The following is an 18,399-nucleotide window of genomic DNA, read 5'->3' as shown; positions in this document are numbered from 1 at the left end:
CAGCAACGGATGCTGGGGTTTACTAACACAACATAAAGTATATAACCACCCTAAAGCGAAGTTACAAAGCCCACTGTGAATACAGGCTGGGATCACAACAATAAGTCAATATTAAAGGAAACTTGAGACAAAAAAACCAAAAGTATCATAGCATAGTACAATCAATTCTTTAAGTAAGTAACTGTTATAAATCAAGTTCCCTGAATGGATTATTAAGGTTCATCCCTCATGCATTATTGATTTATTTATTTATTTCAATAAAGGCTCACTTCTCTTCCCTTCATCTGAAGACTCCCCGAGCAAGCTATAGGAATTGCCAGTCCATGCCGTCAAACTATATGTTTTGCTAAAAGGCAGTGAAACCCAGCGTTGATTTGTAAATGCACAGAGGGGGCTATTCTGATAAATCAGAGGACAGGCAGTAAAATAAAAAAAAAAAAAAAATCCACAGTCCCTCCACCACATCGGACGAGACCTAGGTGCCAGCTGTTAAGTCTAAACAAAACTGTCATTCTCAAACAAAGCCTTAAGACAGATAAACCCATGTTTGGAAGCTTTTATTAATGCACTTACAGCAAGGTAGCACACAGCTCTGCCGTGACACAAACACACCACAGACGGAGAAAATAGTGCATCTGTGAATGACAGTCAAATGCACTGAGCTGAAATGAAACAGTGCACATGGATAATATGAGCCTTGAGCTGCCTGTGTTAAATAAACCTGTTCCCGATTGCCAACTCTGACAAGTTGGCCCTACCTACACAAGTTTGATGGGATTCTTCCCTTAGGAATATTAGAATAAAATTTTGAGACTGCCACTAGTACACTGTAGTTCCAAAGAGAAAATAATCAGCTATGGCACTGAGCTGTTTATTATTGTCTCCAGGTGCACACACACACACACACACACACACACACACACACACACACACACACACACACACACATATATATAGCTGGATTGTGGATATACTAACAGGGTATTATTTTGTTTATGACAGTATGTCACAGGGTACAAGTCAGAATTGCAGTGGCAACAGCTGTATTTTTGTTAACTCAGTGGAGTGGATCTTTGTTCCCTTGTTTTTTTTCCTTATTTTTTGAGGAGCAGTTATTTACAAGGCTGTACAGATGAAGAAAAATAGCTTTGAGGGTGCCAGCAGCTCCTGTAACATGTATTGTCAGAGTGTCTGTGTCACCAAATCAACATCATTTAAGTATTAGACATGTAAAAGTCAAGTTCACTTGACACCTCTTTGAAAAAAAAGTAACCCCTGCATTTAGGGACTCTGGGTTTAGGGCCTGCAGCCACTGGCTAGACACAGACACACACACATGCAAAAAAAATAAAAAAATAAATCAAGACTAGCATCAGGCCAACATCTAAATGCTCTATGCAAATACAGTCAGTAGTTTTAGGAGGACCGTTTAAACAGGCAAACAAGAAATGCAGTGAAAAAAACCAAACAAAAAAACAATGGCCGAAACAACGTTAACAAGCAAATCTCCACTCCTTAATGACCATCTCACCCAACACACGGGCTATTGCACAGGCATGATTACATTAAGCTCCCTGTAATCTCTGCAGTAGATGGAGGCTACTTAACAAGCTGCCTTAAGCTCTTCAGCAGGCTTTCTGTCAACTACTGGGAGCCTGCAGCGTGCACAGACGGACACCCTGACTGACAGACCAGAACACAGGGAAGAATCAACACAAGCACTCAAAAGCTGATTCTGGGAGATTTACAGTCTGGCATGTGACTGGGTGGAAAAAAGGCATTATGCCAATAGCTTGTTAGCTCTTGGCATATAGGCTACATGCTGTGAGCACACTATGTTTATATGTTTGGTGCTTTGGCAACAGATGTCACTTGCTCTGCTCACTACCTGAAGGTAAATGGTAACATCTTCCTGAGCGCTTAATATATCTGCTATAAAGGCAAACTGAATCACACAGGAATGATCTTTTTTTTTTTTTTTTTTAAAGCAGCATTTATGGAAAACAGACACAATGTGGAAATAGCCAAGATAGACATGTAGACAGGAGGAAAATAAGATAAATAAAATAAATACACAAAACATGACTTGATGCTAATAAAATCAGCTCCAAAAGCAGCTCCGTGCTCCTTTTCATAAGATGGATCAAAACAGACTGGTAGAGGAGCTTCTAACAGTTTGATTACATTGTTAAGAATATTGATGATATAGTGACAAATTCAACACTGTCTGATGAAAGCACTCATAAATCCACAACAGTCTGCACAATTGCTATCTTCAAAGAGGAGTGCAAACATCTGCTGTTGAATGTTTTATAATCCTATCAGAAAGACAGATGTGCTCCAAACACAGCAGCAGCAAATGAGAACAGAAGGACAAACACAATCCACAAGCATTTTTTTATTTTATTTTTTATTTTTTCACTCCTGCTTACACACATATTTCTGCATTTACATGTGCTTAAGTAAAAAAGATTATTCTTGGCTTGCAGGGGTAACCTGATTTCAGAAACATCATATAAATAAGAAATCTGTTTTTCCCTTTTTTGGGTGGGGTGAAAGGATTAAGAGAAACCGGGTTAACACAGGTAGATCTCTGCTAGGGCTTGTAAACATTCTTCTAAAGTCATGTAGACAAAGCTCAAGGGCAGTACAAGACTTTGGGATTTAGCATCACACTGGTGTGGCGCGTGCCAAGATACAAGAAGCTAAAACTGATTTATTTATTAAAGCCAGTATAAGCTTTACTTATATAAAGTGCTGTGCAAAAGTCTAAAGCCAGCCCTTGTTGTTTTATATTTTGCATTCAAAGAGCTAAAAACAAATTTATTAAAAGAAAAAAAAAACCAACAAAAAAACAAAGCAGTTGTTTTTCTATTTTGTCATTTGAAATTTGTTATTTAGCCACTTAACACTGAATTCTGAATCATTCCAGCATAAAAATGGACCTAACTCAAGGAGGGACTATTGTTGTGTCTGCACGACAGAAACCTGCGCCAAAAAGACAAAGAATGAAACTGTTTTAGTCTGTTGTAATAACACATAATTTGTTCCCACCGCTTTAGTTATATCTATGAAGAATGCCAAGGCTTGCACAGTTTGCACCAACAAGGTAATTGCCAAAGAGCTGTTAGCTAAACACTTGCCATAACTCAAGATGACATCCAGTGTGTCCTTAGAGGACAAAACAAGAGGTGGCAGACAAAAAAACAAACAAACAAAAAAAAAAAAACACAGCAAATGAACACTATCTGAAAGTCATGCTCTTAAGAAAGTCCAGCAAAGACCTGACACAGGACCTGAGAAATACATCTGGCCCTTCATTTGGTTCATCTACTATTCACTCAGTGCAAGGATGGCTGTCAAGAAGCCATTCATAAGGAAGGGGAAACAGGCAGAAAAGGTGCACACATGCCAATTTACACAAGAACTAGACTGAAAATCAGTGGCAACGGGTCATACGGAGTGATGGATCCAAATTTGAAAATTCTGTAAGTACTGAGGAGGTCAGGGGAGAAGTGAAACAGCATCTACAGCCATCTGTAAAACACAGTGACGGCTGTCATGGATTGAGGCTACATTACATTCAGTGGTGTTGGATACGTTGTTAAAATTGGTTGAATTATGAACCCATGAAAGTACCATTAGATTTTGATCCAGCATTTGGAAAACATCTGATTGTCAGTGACCTCATTTTTCGTGCTTTCAACACACTGCCAATGCTGTAAAATACCTGAAGAGAAAAATACACGATGGGACACTAGCAGTCTTGGCTTCCCCAGAGCCCGGACCTTAACATTACTGAAGCAGTGTGGGATCATCACGACAATGACTGGAACAAAATGGAGCCAACATTCAAAGAAGAGCTTTGAATGTCCTTGAAAATTCTGAAGACTACTTAAAGAAGCTGTACGACCTCTGTTTCTGCCTTACTTCATGTATTGCTATGTGTTTCCAAGCAAAACAGAAAGAAATGAAAAGTGGCTCGAGATGAGGCTTGAGGCTTTTCCATTAAACGGTAGCAGCAGCTATATCAAGAGTCCTGTTCGCGTGCTTGCTCAGATAGGAAATGTAGAATTAGCAAATGTTTGTGCAGCATCTCTCCCACAGCCGTCTAACCTTCCCCATTCCCAAAAAACACTCATCCCAGCCTAAAGGCAGTAATATCCTAAAGGACATGTCTGACTCTGCCTGCTGTAATGCGTCCAGTGGACAGCTCATGCTCTGTCTCAGCACCACGATATTATTTCTTTATGTCAGATATTTAGGGTGAAAACAGAGGTTTGCTTCATTGTCGAGAAAAGTAAATTGAATTTGGATAGAGTGACTGTTGAGTGTGCAAACTAAACATTAAAAAGAAAAATGCATGCTTTAAACAGAAGTGAGATTGTACTCGTAGGTTTTCAATTCTGTGCCTTACAGATCATTTAGAGATATGAAACAACTGGAGAAACTTCCATCCTGGATTTGCTTTATTTTTCAAACCAATAAACTAACAGGCATGAAATATTGAAGAACCTGCGAGTCAGATAGAGATGCTGAAAAGCCTATAGCGTCGCCTCCGACATGCTCAAAAAGGCACTCTAAGCCTCCTGAGGAGTGATACAACATGCACACAATCGTACATTCAATCTCAAAAACTTTTACATTTCAGTTCTTAGCTGAATTGAATATTTGAGAGTGATTGCAGTGCTTTCGATAAAAGCACCATTTGATAATGCAGACCTGCAGAGCACTTTGATATATCTACTCTCATTAATTATTTATGCTGTGGTCATTTTTAGGCCCTTCCTTTTAACAAATAAAATAGTAATAATAGAAGACATTACCCTAAGCCGTGAGAATGTGTTTAAATGGCATTTGAAATCACCCTTTTGCAGATGGCAATGCTTGCCCAAAGGATTACTCTGGCTATATATATATATATATATATATATATATATGTACAGGCATCTCTGTTTCTTTGATTATTTGTATAGATAGTTGAACACTTCATAACTTATTTTTATGAGTGCTGAGTGTGTGTTTTGGGAGCAGGTAATGACAGCTTTCTTCTTTTATGTCCTATCTGCCATCATCCCTCCTACCTCTGTTGTCCAACAGTCTCTGGGGCATGAGTTATGGCAGTGAGGAAATACTGACCAATTTCCTCTGACAACCATTCACATCAACCTGCATGAAATGTCTCTTCTCTTCTCTTCTCTTCTCTTCTCTTCTCTTCTCTTCTCTTCTCTTCTCTTCTCTTCTCTTCTCTTCTCTTCTCTTCTCTTCTCTTCTCTTCTCTTCTCTTCTCTTCTCTTCTCTTCTCTTCAAGCACTAAAATACACTAATGGTGGTTACTGTGTACTATACCAGCCCTATCCAAGATGCGCACCTCTGTCAAAACTAGTATGTTAACTCTGACTAACAATATCATTATGATTTATCAACATAGATTTGATCTGATACATCTTTTTTTGCTGCTGCTCATTGATTTTTATCCTGTTTAGCGTCTTCTCTTTAAAAAAAAAAATGGAAAAAACACATTTATATCTATTTGACATATGAGTCATCGTGCTATAGAGGATACTCCCTGCAGTGCGGGAAACTCATATTCTGCATAGTATCTTACAGTCGAGAAAACTCAGCATGTTATTCTAGTTATTGATTTGTCTTTCGTATAAAGGTACCACCACTCTACTCACTTGACAGTTACTAAAACCCTACATTTAGTCTTTATCTACAATTTTCTATCTCAGTCTCTGAATCAACCTGGTACACGGCCATTTTTTTCCCATGCAGTCTCTAAACTCTTTATTTATTGATTGTGTAAAAGGCTGTTGTTTTTTTTCCAGTTATTACATGTTTTAATTATAGTAAAAAAACAAACAAACAAAAACCTTTCTCTAAGTATTCACCACGTTACAACCTACTTTACAGCATCTGCAGTTTGCAAGCAGCCAATTTAGTTCAATTCAATTCAGTTTTACTTATAAATGGCCAAATCACAGCTGCAGTCACCCCAGGGGGACTATTGTAAGGTAAAGGCTTCTACATTAAGCCATTAAGACCCAACAGAGAAAAAACTGGCTGTTTCTTTTGCACACTTGTGTGTTTTTGTTTTATTATTTTTTTATTTTAAGTGAGATTTTCCTGTATGTAACGAGACCGCAGCTTTAATGCATCCGGTTCCTGAAACTGCAATGGCTCCCAAATTTGTTAGCTATGTAATGCATTGTTTTCCTTTGGTTTTTATTGCGCAAAATAAAAAAATAAAAAAACTGGCGTTACTTGATTAAAACTTGGCTGTCAGTGAATTTTCTAACCCTCAGTGAAAACCAAACCAAAATCCTATATGTTTTTTATTAACCCTGTTCATTGCCAGGCAGCTCAGTTCACAAATTTGACTCCATCCCTCAGATCTCTAACTTCATGCTGTAAACTTCATGTAAAGAACCTTGTTATAATCTTGACTTCTGCTCCCAAATTAGATTTGCCGATTAAATCTGTCGTCAATGCTGGCTTCTCTCAGTCAAGACTCTTAGCTAAAGCCAAACCCTTCTGTTCTTTTAAAACCTTGAAAAGGTGGTCAACACCTTTATCACACCCAGGCTGGATTAATGCAATTCCTTATATCCTAGAGTGATCAACACTGCTTCACTAAGAGTTTTCAAATCTCAATTAAAAATTCATCTTTTCTCTTTAACCTTTTAATTTTAGTTCAATTTTTAACTGTCTCATTCTTATTTTCAAATATGCTTTTAATTTTGCTTGTAATTATCCTCTGTGATTTTAATTATCTCCCATTTCTGTTTTGCAGTAAACTCCACCCTAATTGTTTTATTAATTATAATTATAATTAATTATATGTGTATCCTAATATTATCACAGCATATTTGTAGTTTGACACAGTACCAATATTTTATTCTCATAACCAGATTATTGCAAAAATCACCCTTCATAGTGTGGACAGCTTGATGGAAAAAGTAGACACTAGAATTTAACTATGTGTTATTATTAATGTATAGTTTCAGAAGAGATTCGTGATGTTAGAAATAGTGGATTTTGTGGGTGGCTGTGTTGGTTTGGTCTGATTATGAGTCATGCATGGCATTATGGAACACATTTTCTTTGAACATGCTGCCATTTAAAACAGCTGGTGGTCTCTAATTTTTGCCCTTTTTTCTAAAGGCAAATCTTATAGGGTGCTATTAGAACAATGAAACAGAAATCGTCCAGGCGAACCCACACATTAACTATGGGAACTGCTATTGGTGATATCCGGTGAACATATTTGTCTGCTGTATTAAGGTACAGACAAGTGAACAGACCCTGAAAACACATTCTTCTAAAGGTCATCACTGACTGATGCTACAGCTCTGCTGACTGACATCTAAATCTATGTAAGACAGCTGTACAATTAACAAGGCTCCCTAAAGGTCACCTTTTCACTGCAAATACTGCAGAACAGAAACATTTGATTGCATTTGAATTATCCATTTCAAAGTACGGGGAGCGATCTAATTCCTTTTCACTTATGGTATTATTTTTTTTAAATCCCTGCATCCTTGTTATCACTCTTCCTCCCTTTTGGATTCTGATGTTTTCATCAAGCCCACTCCCTTCTTTGTCTCCTCCGAGTCCCACTCGCTCTCCTCTGTTCCCTCCCTTCTGCGAGTAACCTGCTCATCTTTCAGTGTGTCTGCAGCAGCCTCTGCAACAGTGCTACAGTATGTCAGTATGCTAATGAGGTGGCAGCATATGGCTCATTCCTTATTTAAGCTCAGCCGTCAGACAGGCACTAAGCCACTCAACTCACCATGCATCTCCTCTCCCTACCTGCCCCAGTTGGATCACACCACACTGATCTCTTAATGAGGCTCAAGCGTTATCACAATCAGCTCAACACACCAGGCCGGATCAGTAACTGCTATATTATCACCTCAATCGGAGCTGTTAATCCTTTTATAGGACCATACGCAAAGTCTGCTCACTTTGACACTGCTGCATCTTTCGGAAAACGGACGGGAACTCTGACAGGAAAGCACGTTCACGTTCAGAAACTGTTTTTGTGGAAGTATGCTTGCTTTAATGCACAAACAGTAATTCATGCACAGACACACGAACACATACACCCTCCCACTCACACACACACATACAAGCTGCTATCCACTGACAGGCTGGTATGTAGCTCTATTCCATCATGCTGGGCTAAGCACTCTGTCACTCTGACAGTCTGGCTTTATTTGATGATAGGAGGGTACGACCTTGCCTATCTCACGCAGTTAGTCACTGGTTTACAAGTGCACACACATGCACGCACAATTCACTGACATGCCGATTAAACAGCGACTTGAGCTGATATTTTATATGTGCTTATGTCACTGTCGCGGATGTGGAAAGCAAACTCAGACGCAGTATAACAGGATACCTATTTCAGACTACATTTGCCTTTGCTGTGCTTCTTTTCCTTATTAAGCTTGACAATGTGCATAATGACTGTAGCGGCATAATACGTCCGCCAGTATAAACAGTCAATTAGTGCGTAAAATGCAGACAATATAGCTGTGATTGCAGCCACAGACTGCGAGCAAAGTAGTTTGGAGGTTTGAAACTGTGCGCTCTCCTTTAAACCTTTGAAAGTTCTGCACACATTCAGGAGGAAAGCCTTCAAGGAGTTTTAACTATCCATTTAAAAAAAAGAATAAGCAAGGCAGCATTGCACCCTAACCTTTATAAATGGGAGAGATTTAATTATTCCCTTAAAGGATGTAGAAGACTTTTAATGCTGCTTATGTTACTTTGCGAGAAGCAGAAATCTTTTTCTTTAACAGCTCATTGAATAGATTTTTTTTAACTATCCATTCAAATACATGGGACAGAGCTGAAAAACTGGGCTCTTGGTTTTACTTACAAGTATCACAACCTATTATATATCAAAATATTGGATTGTGCAGCTTCAGTTTCAGAGTCTTAGTCCTCCATTAAAAACTGCTCTGCTTTCCTGACAGCTGCTACATTATGCTTTAGAACAAATAGACATAAATGGCTCTAACCAGTAAGAGTGTGTGCGTGTGCCTCCGTGTGTGTTTTGTGTGAGATACATCTAAACCACGCTTCCAAATATAACCTCAAACATCCCTGTGTAAATGTTTGTTCACCTCGCTTGTCTTTCATTCCCCAAAGATGCAGTGCATCCAGTATACAGTCTCACTTAAACCGTGATGTTTGCTTTAACAAGGCCAGACTGCTGACATGTATTTGATCAAAGAAAAACCACATTCTTAGGAAACAAAAATATCTCTTTTTTTTTTCTTAATTAAATACAAAATATTACTGTACAAAGACAAGATTGCAAGAATTACAAAGCGAAAAACACACAATCAGTGCAGGAATTTGTCAGCTATAATGAAAACATTTTCTCCGGTGAGTTTGATGCACAGCGAATGGAATTACGCATAAAGTCAGATGCTGTAATATGCTTTCTTTGTATTTTTTCTACAAGAAATCTCAGCACGGGCAAAGCAAAAGAGTATCTGAATCTCTACTCATGATGACAGCACTTACTTAACCTTTATTGAGCATTTACAAAACAAAAGGTGTCATCATCTTCTGCTGTGACTGCCCCTGTAATACTGGCTTTCCTTTTCTGCTTTATTCATTTGATATTGTCACCTAAATTATGAGTCACGAATATTATGTTTTTGAAATTAAAAGCAAATCATGAGCAGGAAACCTCTGTTTTAGTAATTAGACAATACTTTTGGATATAAAATGTCACAACTTCATAATTTTACCAGAGTTTAGACATGTATCTATGTGAAAATTCTTGAGCTACAGTACTGTGCAAATATACGCTGATATACAGCATATATATATATATATATATATATATATATATATATATATATATATATATATATATATATATATATATATATATATATATCAGGCCAACAGAGTGCGAAGTCTCTTAGGCAGCTTTCTTTAAGTAGTCTTCAGGAACAGTTCTCCAGGCTTCTTGAAGACCTTCAAAGCCTTTTAAAGGGATGTTTGCTGCCTTTTTGTTCCAATTTTAATAATAATGTTGAGGGGTGGGCTCTGACGAGGCCAATCCATGACTCATATTGTTCCATTGTGGGTTCTTCTGACTTCCTTGTCATGCTGAAAAATGAAGCCATTGCCAATCAGACTTTTCTGTGTTCATAATTCCACCCATTGCCCATCACTCCATAAAACATGGTACCAATGATCTTGAGTCCAGTTCTTGTGTAATTTGGCATATGTCAGCCTTTCCCGCCCGTTTTACTTCCTTAAAAATGGCTTCTTGACACCCTTCCACTGACACCATTTCTAATGAGGCTTCAGTGAAAAGTAGATGGATGCTTCTATCAAGTCATGTCTCAGGTCTTTGCTGGATTTTCTCCTGTTTCTTATGGACATGATCGTGAGATCCTGTTCATCTGCTGTACTTAGTTTCTTTTAGAACTGCCACATCATATTTTGTCTCCAACTCTTTTCAGATTTTTTAAGGACACATTGTAAATCATGCGAAGACATTTCTCAGCCAATAGGTCTTTGGGAATCAGCTTGTTAGTGCAAAAATGTTATCTTATACCTGTCAAACTACGTTACCTTTGTCATATTTAGGAGATTCAGCTAATAAACTGGGAAGAGATTGTGTGTTTTTGCAGTAGTAAAAAGTACCTAAAGATACAATACAATTTAAATAGTTTCTTTGCTGTTGTATGTTATGTGTATGCACAAGAGCGGTTCATCCCTTGAGTTAGGTGATGTTTTTATGCTTAAATGCTTCTTAGATCAGTGTTAAGTAGCTAACACCAACAACAAAAAGATCAAGTACAATTACTGGAGTAATTTAAAAAGCAGGTAATGTCCAAAGAAAGACTTTGAAAGGCCTTCAGAAAGTGTGGAGAACTATTGCACAAGACCACTTTAACAAAATTGGAAGGAATTTCGACTCCTTAGGAAATCATAAAGAATTAAGGGGGGCAGCTGGGAAAGGCATCAGCCCTTTGCGACCCTGAATTGGATAAGCAGAGGAAAATACATGGATGGATGGATGGGGTGACTCAAGACGTTTGCATGGTACTGTATGGCACAAAATATATTTTATTTATATTTCATATTTCATTCATATATGCTTCAACCACCAAATTATAATCAGTTTTTTTTAAAGTAAAGACTTTCCCAAATTTGAAAAAATCTCAAGGTGTTCATGACATATTGCACACATTGCTTCGTCCAGTAACTGTTAACTTTATATTTAACCAGCAACATTTAATAAGTCCATCGTTGTCCAAAAAAATATTGCAAAACTTCCCTCAAGACAAGGGTTAGGTAATCGGTTCATACATGCAGATTTTAAAAAGCAGACCTAATAAAATGACCTTCTAGTACCTTGCATTCCCTGAATACATCTTGATTACTACCCTAGCGCACCAAAAGAGTGAATGTTGCTCCCTCGGGGAGAGACACACAGGGGTTAAAAGCTGTGTGTGGGTGTGTGCTCACTGTGATACAAAAGTGTGTTTTTCTCTGACTCACCGTCCAGCCTCCACCGTCTGTCGTCATGTCACAGTAGACCTGGAAGCCTGAAGGGTGGTGAATAGGAAACACAGAATAGATGCCATCTTCTCTCTGTCCACTGGCATACAGATCACCACAGTCACGGGGACGTGAGCCTGGGGACATGCAAAAACAGCGAGTCATTAAATAAATTGGCTCTAATATGGATTTCAAAGGCAAAGCATGCACTTGTACACGAGTCTTGCTTTGCCTTCCATTTAAATCCAGGCACTGCCACTGACACACAGACACAGGAATTGTAAAGGAACAGTTTGAGTGTTGTGAAAAAAAGATTGATGATGAGATCGACGAGCAGGTGATGGATGACAAAAGTGGAACAAAACACACTGTAAGTCTGTCAAAGACGAAATCATGGGAGGAAAAATATGAAAAGCAAGTAGGTTAAATGAAGCTGGGAAGACACGAGGGTGGAGCGCAGATATACAGCACCGTGATGCGAGATAATACAAGTAGCTGGGAAAGGAATAATCAAAAGGAAGTTAGAGAAAAAGAAGGATATCTTAGTGAGGAGGTATATACATTTGAGGGATATAAAACAGACAAGGAGGCAGAAAGATTGGAGAGAAGTATATAACAGGCAGAATTCGAGATGAGTTAGTGAAGAGGAGAGGTGACAGTGACAGAGAGAGCTTGTAAGCCACAGCAGAGCAGAATAGTAGCACCCTTGTCTGTGACTGAGAAACCCTTCTTACACAAGGGATACAAAATCTATTCACCAGGAAGCAGGAGAGAAACTCTGTGATGAGGACAGTGTTATAGATTATGCCTTCACCGGGTCAAACCCCTGAATTTAAAACAGCCAGGAGACTTCTTAAAAAGACCATACAAGATTTTTTTTTACAGAACCCTACATGATAGGAAATGTTTGCTCTCCCCGAAGCTTTTCAGTTTCTCCGTGTAAGCCTCGGCTAATAAGATCCGAACTTTCATCACCGTCACACATAAATGGTAACATTTCCTACTTCTTTTCATTACTGGAAACTGGGGGTGTCTAGGTTCGATAGAAGAGTCGCTATTTAGGAATTCTCTAACACAGTCATTTCTTTTTCAGCTTAATCATCCCTTAGAGCCGAGAAAATTTCCTTCCAAGTAACACCTTCATTGATTGCACTTACACTCTAGGTCTGCTTTTACTTGACCTGCTTTATGGCTGCAAGATATTTAATACAAAAGCATACAATGGAAGCAATAAATGAATGGGAATCACTCGTTTTCAAATCTTTCTCCAAGACTTAGTGACACAGGCTTTACATTCACAACTTTAGATGTCTTATAGTTGTATGCATATGTCTGCGCATCTATCATCAAATTACATGTTCTGTTAATTATTTTTTTAAATACAACCCCACTGCATTAGATATATATGTGGCCCTTTCATTGAATGCAATTACTTTTTTTTTTTAATTTAGTAAACGCAGAAAATTAAACAGTAATTGTGGCATGCACAGAAAGTTATCAGTCTAATGAGTCATGGGAATGCCCCATTAGATATTCCAAAATGCAAGCATATTTTGGAATAAATAAGAACATTACTTGCAGATCACTTACACATACTCACACACAAGTTTTATCAGATCTACCCAGAACCACCTTACATGGGAAGAAGTACTGGGACGTCTACACATTACATCTACAGATCGGCCATAGGCATCACAAAGCTCCCGGCACAGGTTTTGTGCTGATGTTAATGCCAGAAGAGTTTGGGACTCAGCAGTTTCTGTAGTTTTTATAAGATTTCAGTTTGCGCAGGGTGCCGCCGGTGCATCGAGCCACCTGGGGGGCTCTTCGACTGGTGGGGGAGGTTGTTACATCTTGCAGGAGCTCTCCTCTCTTCAGGACCTCACTCTGCAGGAGGGGGAGATACAGGAGAGGTGGAGGAGGGGGAGATACAGGAGAGGTGGAGGAGGGGGAGATACAGGAGAGGTGGAGGAAGATCTCAGCCTGGGCGTCTATTGTCTCATGTAGTCTGGAACATGAGTGGATGACGGGGTGGGTGCAGTTTTCTCTGTGGTGGGGTCGGGTGGGCTGTCCCGGGCTCTGTGAGGCCAGGCGGCACTGCTGTACTGGGCCCCGGTCCGGATGGGCCTGGGCCCCCTTTCCCTGGCGGGTTGCGGAGTGTGGGGGTGCGGGGGAGCTGGCTCGGCCTGGGGCTCGTTCACTCTGGCACAGCTGGCTGCCGGTGGAGCTCACGGGCACGTCACTGCAACCCCTCCTGGCTTCTGCTCCACGGCTGCTGAGTGAGCCCTCATCTGGGACTCTCCTCAGCTCTTTCTGGGACAGTGGCGCGGCTGCCCCTCTGTTGGTCTTCCTTGGTCTCTTGTGTTCTGGGGGCCTCTGGATGTCTGGAGTTTTGATCTCCTCCATACCTGCTTCATGCCCTGGAGGACGGGGCTGTGGCTCCCCACACCCTCTAGCAGATTATTACATGAAGGAACCTTTTAAAAACAAGTGTGTTCATGCTCACAGGTGTACACACGGGTGCTCACACACACAAACTACACCCTTTTTGGCTCCTACCTTAAAGCACACTGTGCGCTGTCGATCTTACGTGCTGCACAATAATGTTTAACACTTAGTATTTACTGTTATATTCCCATAGATCATCATGATGTTGTTTATCTCTTGTTAAATGCTTGTTTTCTTTTTTCTTTCTCAACAGGTGATCCAGGTGATTGATTTATGTATTTTTTGTCTGCTTATTTTGTTGGTTTTTGTTTTTTGCCCTTTATCCCCGTCCCTCTTCTCTGCTGTTTTTTCCCCCTCTTTCTTTCTCCCTTTTCTTTTCCTCATTCAAGTCTGTCCCATCTCTAGCAAGTGAAAATAAAAACTAAAATAAACAATAAAAGGTGAATCAAATAGACCATTACGGCAAGGCTGGGACGGTCCATTTGGTAAAGTAAATCCGTTGGGCATCTTTCTTTGCCTTTAGACAACAATTCTGATGGCAAAAGAGCCAAACGGGACAGGCAAAAAAAAAAAAGATTTCAGTTTGCAATAACATCACTTAAAATTTTAGTTGATCAAGAAATGTCTAGTATAGAACAAATTTCACCAAATGACTTGTTGCAACTGTGCCATCAAATTTCAGTATCGCTTTCAAATCAATAAGCTCTTTTGTGAAGGCAGACTTGCATGCGCGTGCTTGACTTTATACACCTCTGGCAATGAGACTGAAACCTGTGTTTCAGTCTCACTAACGCTAAACATTTAATGATGTTTAGCGTTACTGTGAAAGCTTCAGCTCAGGAAGTTGTTTCAGCATATTGAGGTGAGTTTTGGATCATCTACCTGTTTTGAATTAGCCAGCCTCCTTTCAATCTCTGTTTCTTAATTTAAAATTTGCACTGTTATACTTAGATTTATCAGAATACATTTTTCAATTAGTCCTGAAGGTCTGCTACAAAACACCAAAGAAGAACATTTCTCTAAATATATTTGATGATTGTGGGCAAAGAACCTTTTTATCAACAGCATGTACGGCTTATTGAGATGACGATTTTCATACTTCAGACATCTGCGATGAGACTGTAGGTTTTTTTCTTTTATCTAGTGACTCATCCATGTAAACCTTGTCAATGCACTGAAATTGCATAATGAAATGGTGTAGCACTTCTCCTGTGTCAGCTAAACCTTCCTGCAGGTTTTTTGCAGTCATTAAGGAGTCTTTGCTTTGCATTTCCTGCCCACTATTTCTTTGTTTTGTTTCAATCAAAGAATTTGTTTCAATCATTTCTTAAAAACTTTTTGGAATGTCTTTTATAGCATTTCTGTACTTTGTAGGCACAAATTTGCTTCATTTGCAGGGTTCTGAGTTGCTTAGGTGATCATGTGGTTGTTGATTATTACTATAAGGATTTTAAAAAAATCTACCTCATCAACTTTAAAACATAATGTCGCCCAGATCTCTACAGATCTTTTAGAAACATTACCTATAATGTTAAAATGTACCATTGCCTATAACATGTACAATATATCGACTTTCTGGTTTCTGAATCTATTTTAGCGGCAAAGTAACCACTATAGTTTTTCCATAAATGTAAGCTTCCAGTTGGTTCAGTTGTTGGGGGAATATTCCCAGCCATGGATTTGAAACAACACTGGCGTCTAATGCAGTAGAGACGTGTAACAATACAGCAAGTCGAGCTCGCTGAGAGCTGCAGAGCAGGACTAATAGAGCGGTTTGATCAGAAACCCTGCTGCATGCAGGGACGGACTTCAGTGCTGTCAGTTTTGCATTCATATATCTTTGAAAATCTAATATGTTCTTTTGGGAATATAGAGCAAACAGTACTGACATGAATTATTAAAACATTCACACCCATATGGAAAAGATGTACAAAAAGATGTACTCAGTTTGAATTTCAGCAGTTTGTCTTCACCATATCTACATGCCTAAATGCACTGAGTTGCTGTTATATGATTGGTTATATGAATATTTGCGTTAAAATGTGGTTCAACAGGTCTGTCTAGTACATGTACTACATATGCTTTTCTGTTGCTTTTCAACATGAGAACTTACATATGGGCACACAGCCAGTCAAAGATCACTTTTTGCCTAAAGACTGCATGTAAATCTATTAAATCTAACATAAAATATGTGCACACACAACTTTTATAGTATCTGGTTTTAACATTTAGTATGTAAATCCAAATTTTTGGAGTTGGACTTAACCACCACAAGAGTTACTAATGCTAGTAATAATAAAAATAATCAATGTAGTTAACGAGTATGGGTGGTTAGGTGGAAAAAAAATCATTTTTTGATGCTCTGTGGTGCTGTTTTGCTGTCTATCCTAGTTTAGATGTTTTTGCTCCACACACAGGAAAAAAAAAACCAAACAAACCCCAAAACAATCCAAAAAAGAAGAAACACTGATTTACCACCGGCAGCTTTGATGTACTTTATCTTGACAGTAACTCTAGGGGTTAAAAGCAGTAAAACCCAGCATCAAACTGCATTTCAGGATTTCACAAGCTTAATGTAGAGCATATTTATAGTCTATAAGCACATGTAAACATACCATTTAGCTATTTTGAAGCCTACTGGTTCACAGCATTGTGCCAAACTCTACTTTTGAAATTTCTGGGAGCACAGGTGCAGGAGCAAAGCAGGTGGAGCTGGATGCAGCTTGGAAGAGAGGCTGAATACATTATTACTAGGAGGAATGTGGAATAAGCAGATGGAGTCAGGGTGAGCTTCAGTAATGACCGGTCACATGTGCGTCCCTCTTCCTCTTCAAGAAATCGATCAAATAATAAGAGAGAAACAGGAGCCTACCATGAACATATCTGCAACATGTTAAAAAGCGAAGAGCAATCATGTCTTTTTTTTTTTTTAAATTACCTCCTTGCTCAAAAAGATCCTGTATCCTCTGCATTTCTCTTTGCTTTTTAACATGTTGCAGTGAGCTTGCATAAAAGGATGGATTCAGTTGGAAATGAGTTCTTTTTGTTGTGCTGGTACCTCTTGTAAAAATTTTTAATGAAGTTATGGGATAAGATCAGAAAAGCTATACTGCATTTATCCCAAATTTGGAAAAAAAACAACAACAAATTTTTAATGACACCAGTTTAAAAATTAATAATTAATTGACAATAAGTAATCTAATTTGTTCTGCAGCTTCTATACAAAAAAACTAATTCCAAACATTTCAGACCTGAATTTCTGGCTCCTTCTTTTGTGTATGACTTAGCAATACGCACGTAGCGTGGCTAGCATTACTTTTATGATAACCATTATTATTAGATGGTAAATTTACAGTTAATGCAACTTTAATGAATAATTATTGTATTCCTAACAATAAAATTGTAATAAATGCCAAAGTTAAATGGTTTTAACGTCATAATTTATGTGTATTCTCAATTTTTCCAAATGTAAACATTGTGATCTTGTGAAACTTCAGCAGAGACCTGTGCTATGAAGCAGGATTTGTATCAGGCAACATTTATGTTGCAGACCTAAACTGCATATAAGAGCTCAGTCTTGGGAAATCAGTAAGAAATACAGATTCTGACCACCAACTTTACCCTGCTTTTTCTCTGGTTGCTGTTAGTAATTTTCAAACATTTTTGTTGTTCTTTGAGCCTTATCATATGATCCCATTTCAATACCTATTTCAACTTATGCCAAACTGGAAGGCAGTCTAAGCTTATGTTTAAATTATGTTTTATTTTATTAATTTTTTTTCACTTGCTCTCAGACCTTTAAACACCACTGGGGCTGTAGCTGAAAGAATAATGTTACAACTGTCTTACATACATCTAAACATTAATTTAATGGAATACGTAATTGTAATCTGTCAGATTCCCCTGTGTCTTAATAATGGAGCTGCAGTACTGATAAGTCTATTAACTTACACAGCCTGCAATTTGGCTGGCTTTCCTTGCTACTAACATGTAAGACGTTATTAATATAGCAGTGCTTTTTCCATTCTTAAGGACTAAAGTGCTAAATGCACATGAACGTTCACACAGCACTGTTAATACACTGCTTTGTTTTATTGTCATATTGTAGTATTGTAGTTTGGGACTGTTATATGCTGCCAAGACTACCTCTTTCATTTGAATGAGCTCCATTTTTGGACTGACAAACAAGGGCTTGATAACTGCCTGTGTGTAACTGCTTAGCCTGATAAAATATATTAGGGTTAGTGAAGCCAGGATAAAGAAAAGATATCCTTGGTAATGTCGAACTTTCTTCACAGCACACCCCTCTGGAGATTATGATGCTAAACCAAACAGTAAGTGGAGGTGAAAGTAAACAGCAAGTGAAAACAAAACTAAACACTGAGTGAAGCAGGAGTGAAGCAAATA

At 38.6% G+C, this 18,399-nt stretch overlaps 1 protein-coding gene across 2 annotated transcripts in view; it reads right to left on the bottom strand.

Moving 5' to 3' along the window:
* The window catches only part of fibcd1b (fibrinogen C domain containing 1b), a 126,249-nt gene that overhangs the window by 50,232 nt on the left and 57,618 nt on the right, over positions 1–18,399 (bottom strand). For both annotated transcript variants that reach the window (XM_085464130.1, XM_085464131.1), the window contains one exon: positions 11,545–11,681. In XM_085464130.1, coding sequence (XP_085320256.1) covers positions 11,545–11,681 — 137 coding nt within the window. The remainder of the gene's footprint in view (positions 1–11,544; positions 11,682–18,399) is intronic.

The sequence above is a fragment of the Copadichromis virginalis genome, linkage group LG7, assembly GCF_057382275.1.
Source record: "Copadichromis virginalis isolate Kocher_CV1m ecotype Utaka linkage group LG7, C_Virginalis_male_GT1.1, whole genome shotgun sequence".
In the NCBI taxonomy this organism is placed as follows: Eukaryota; Metazoa; Chordata; class Actinopteri; order Cichliformes; family Cichlidae; genus Copadichromis; species Copadichromis virginalis.
This window is presented reverse-complemented; position numbering and strand designations above follow the sequence as displayed.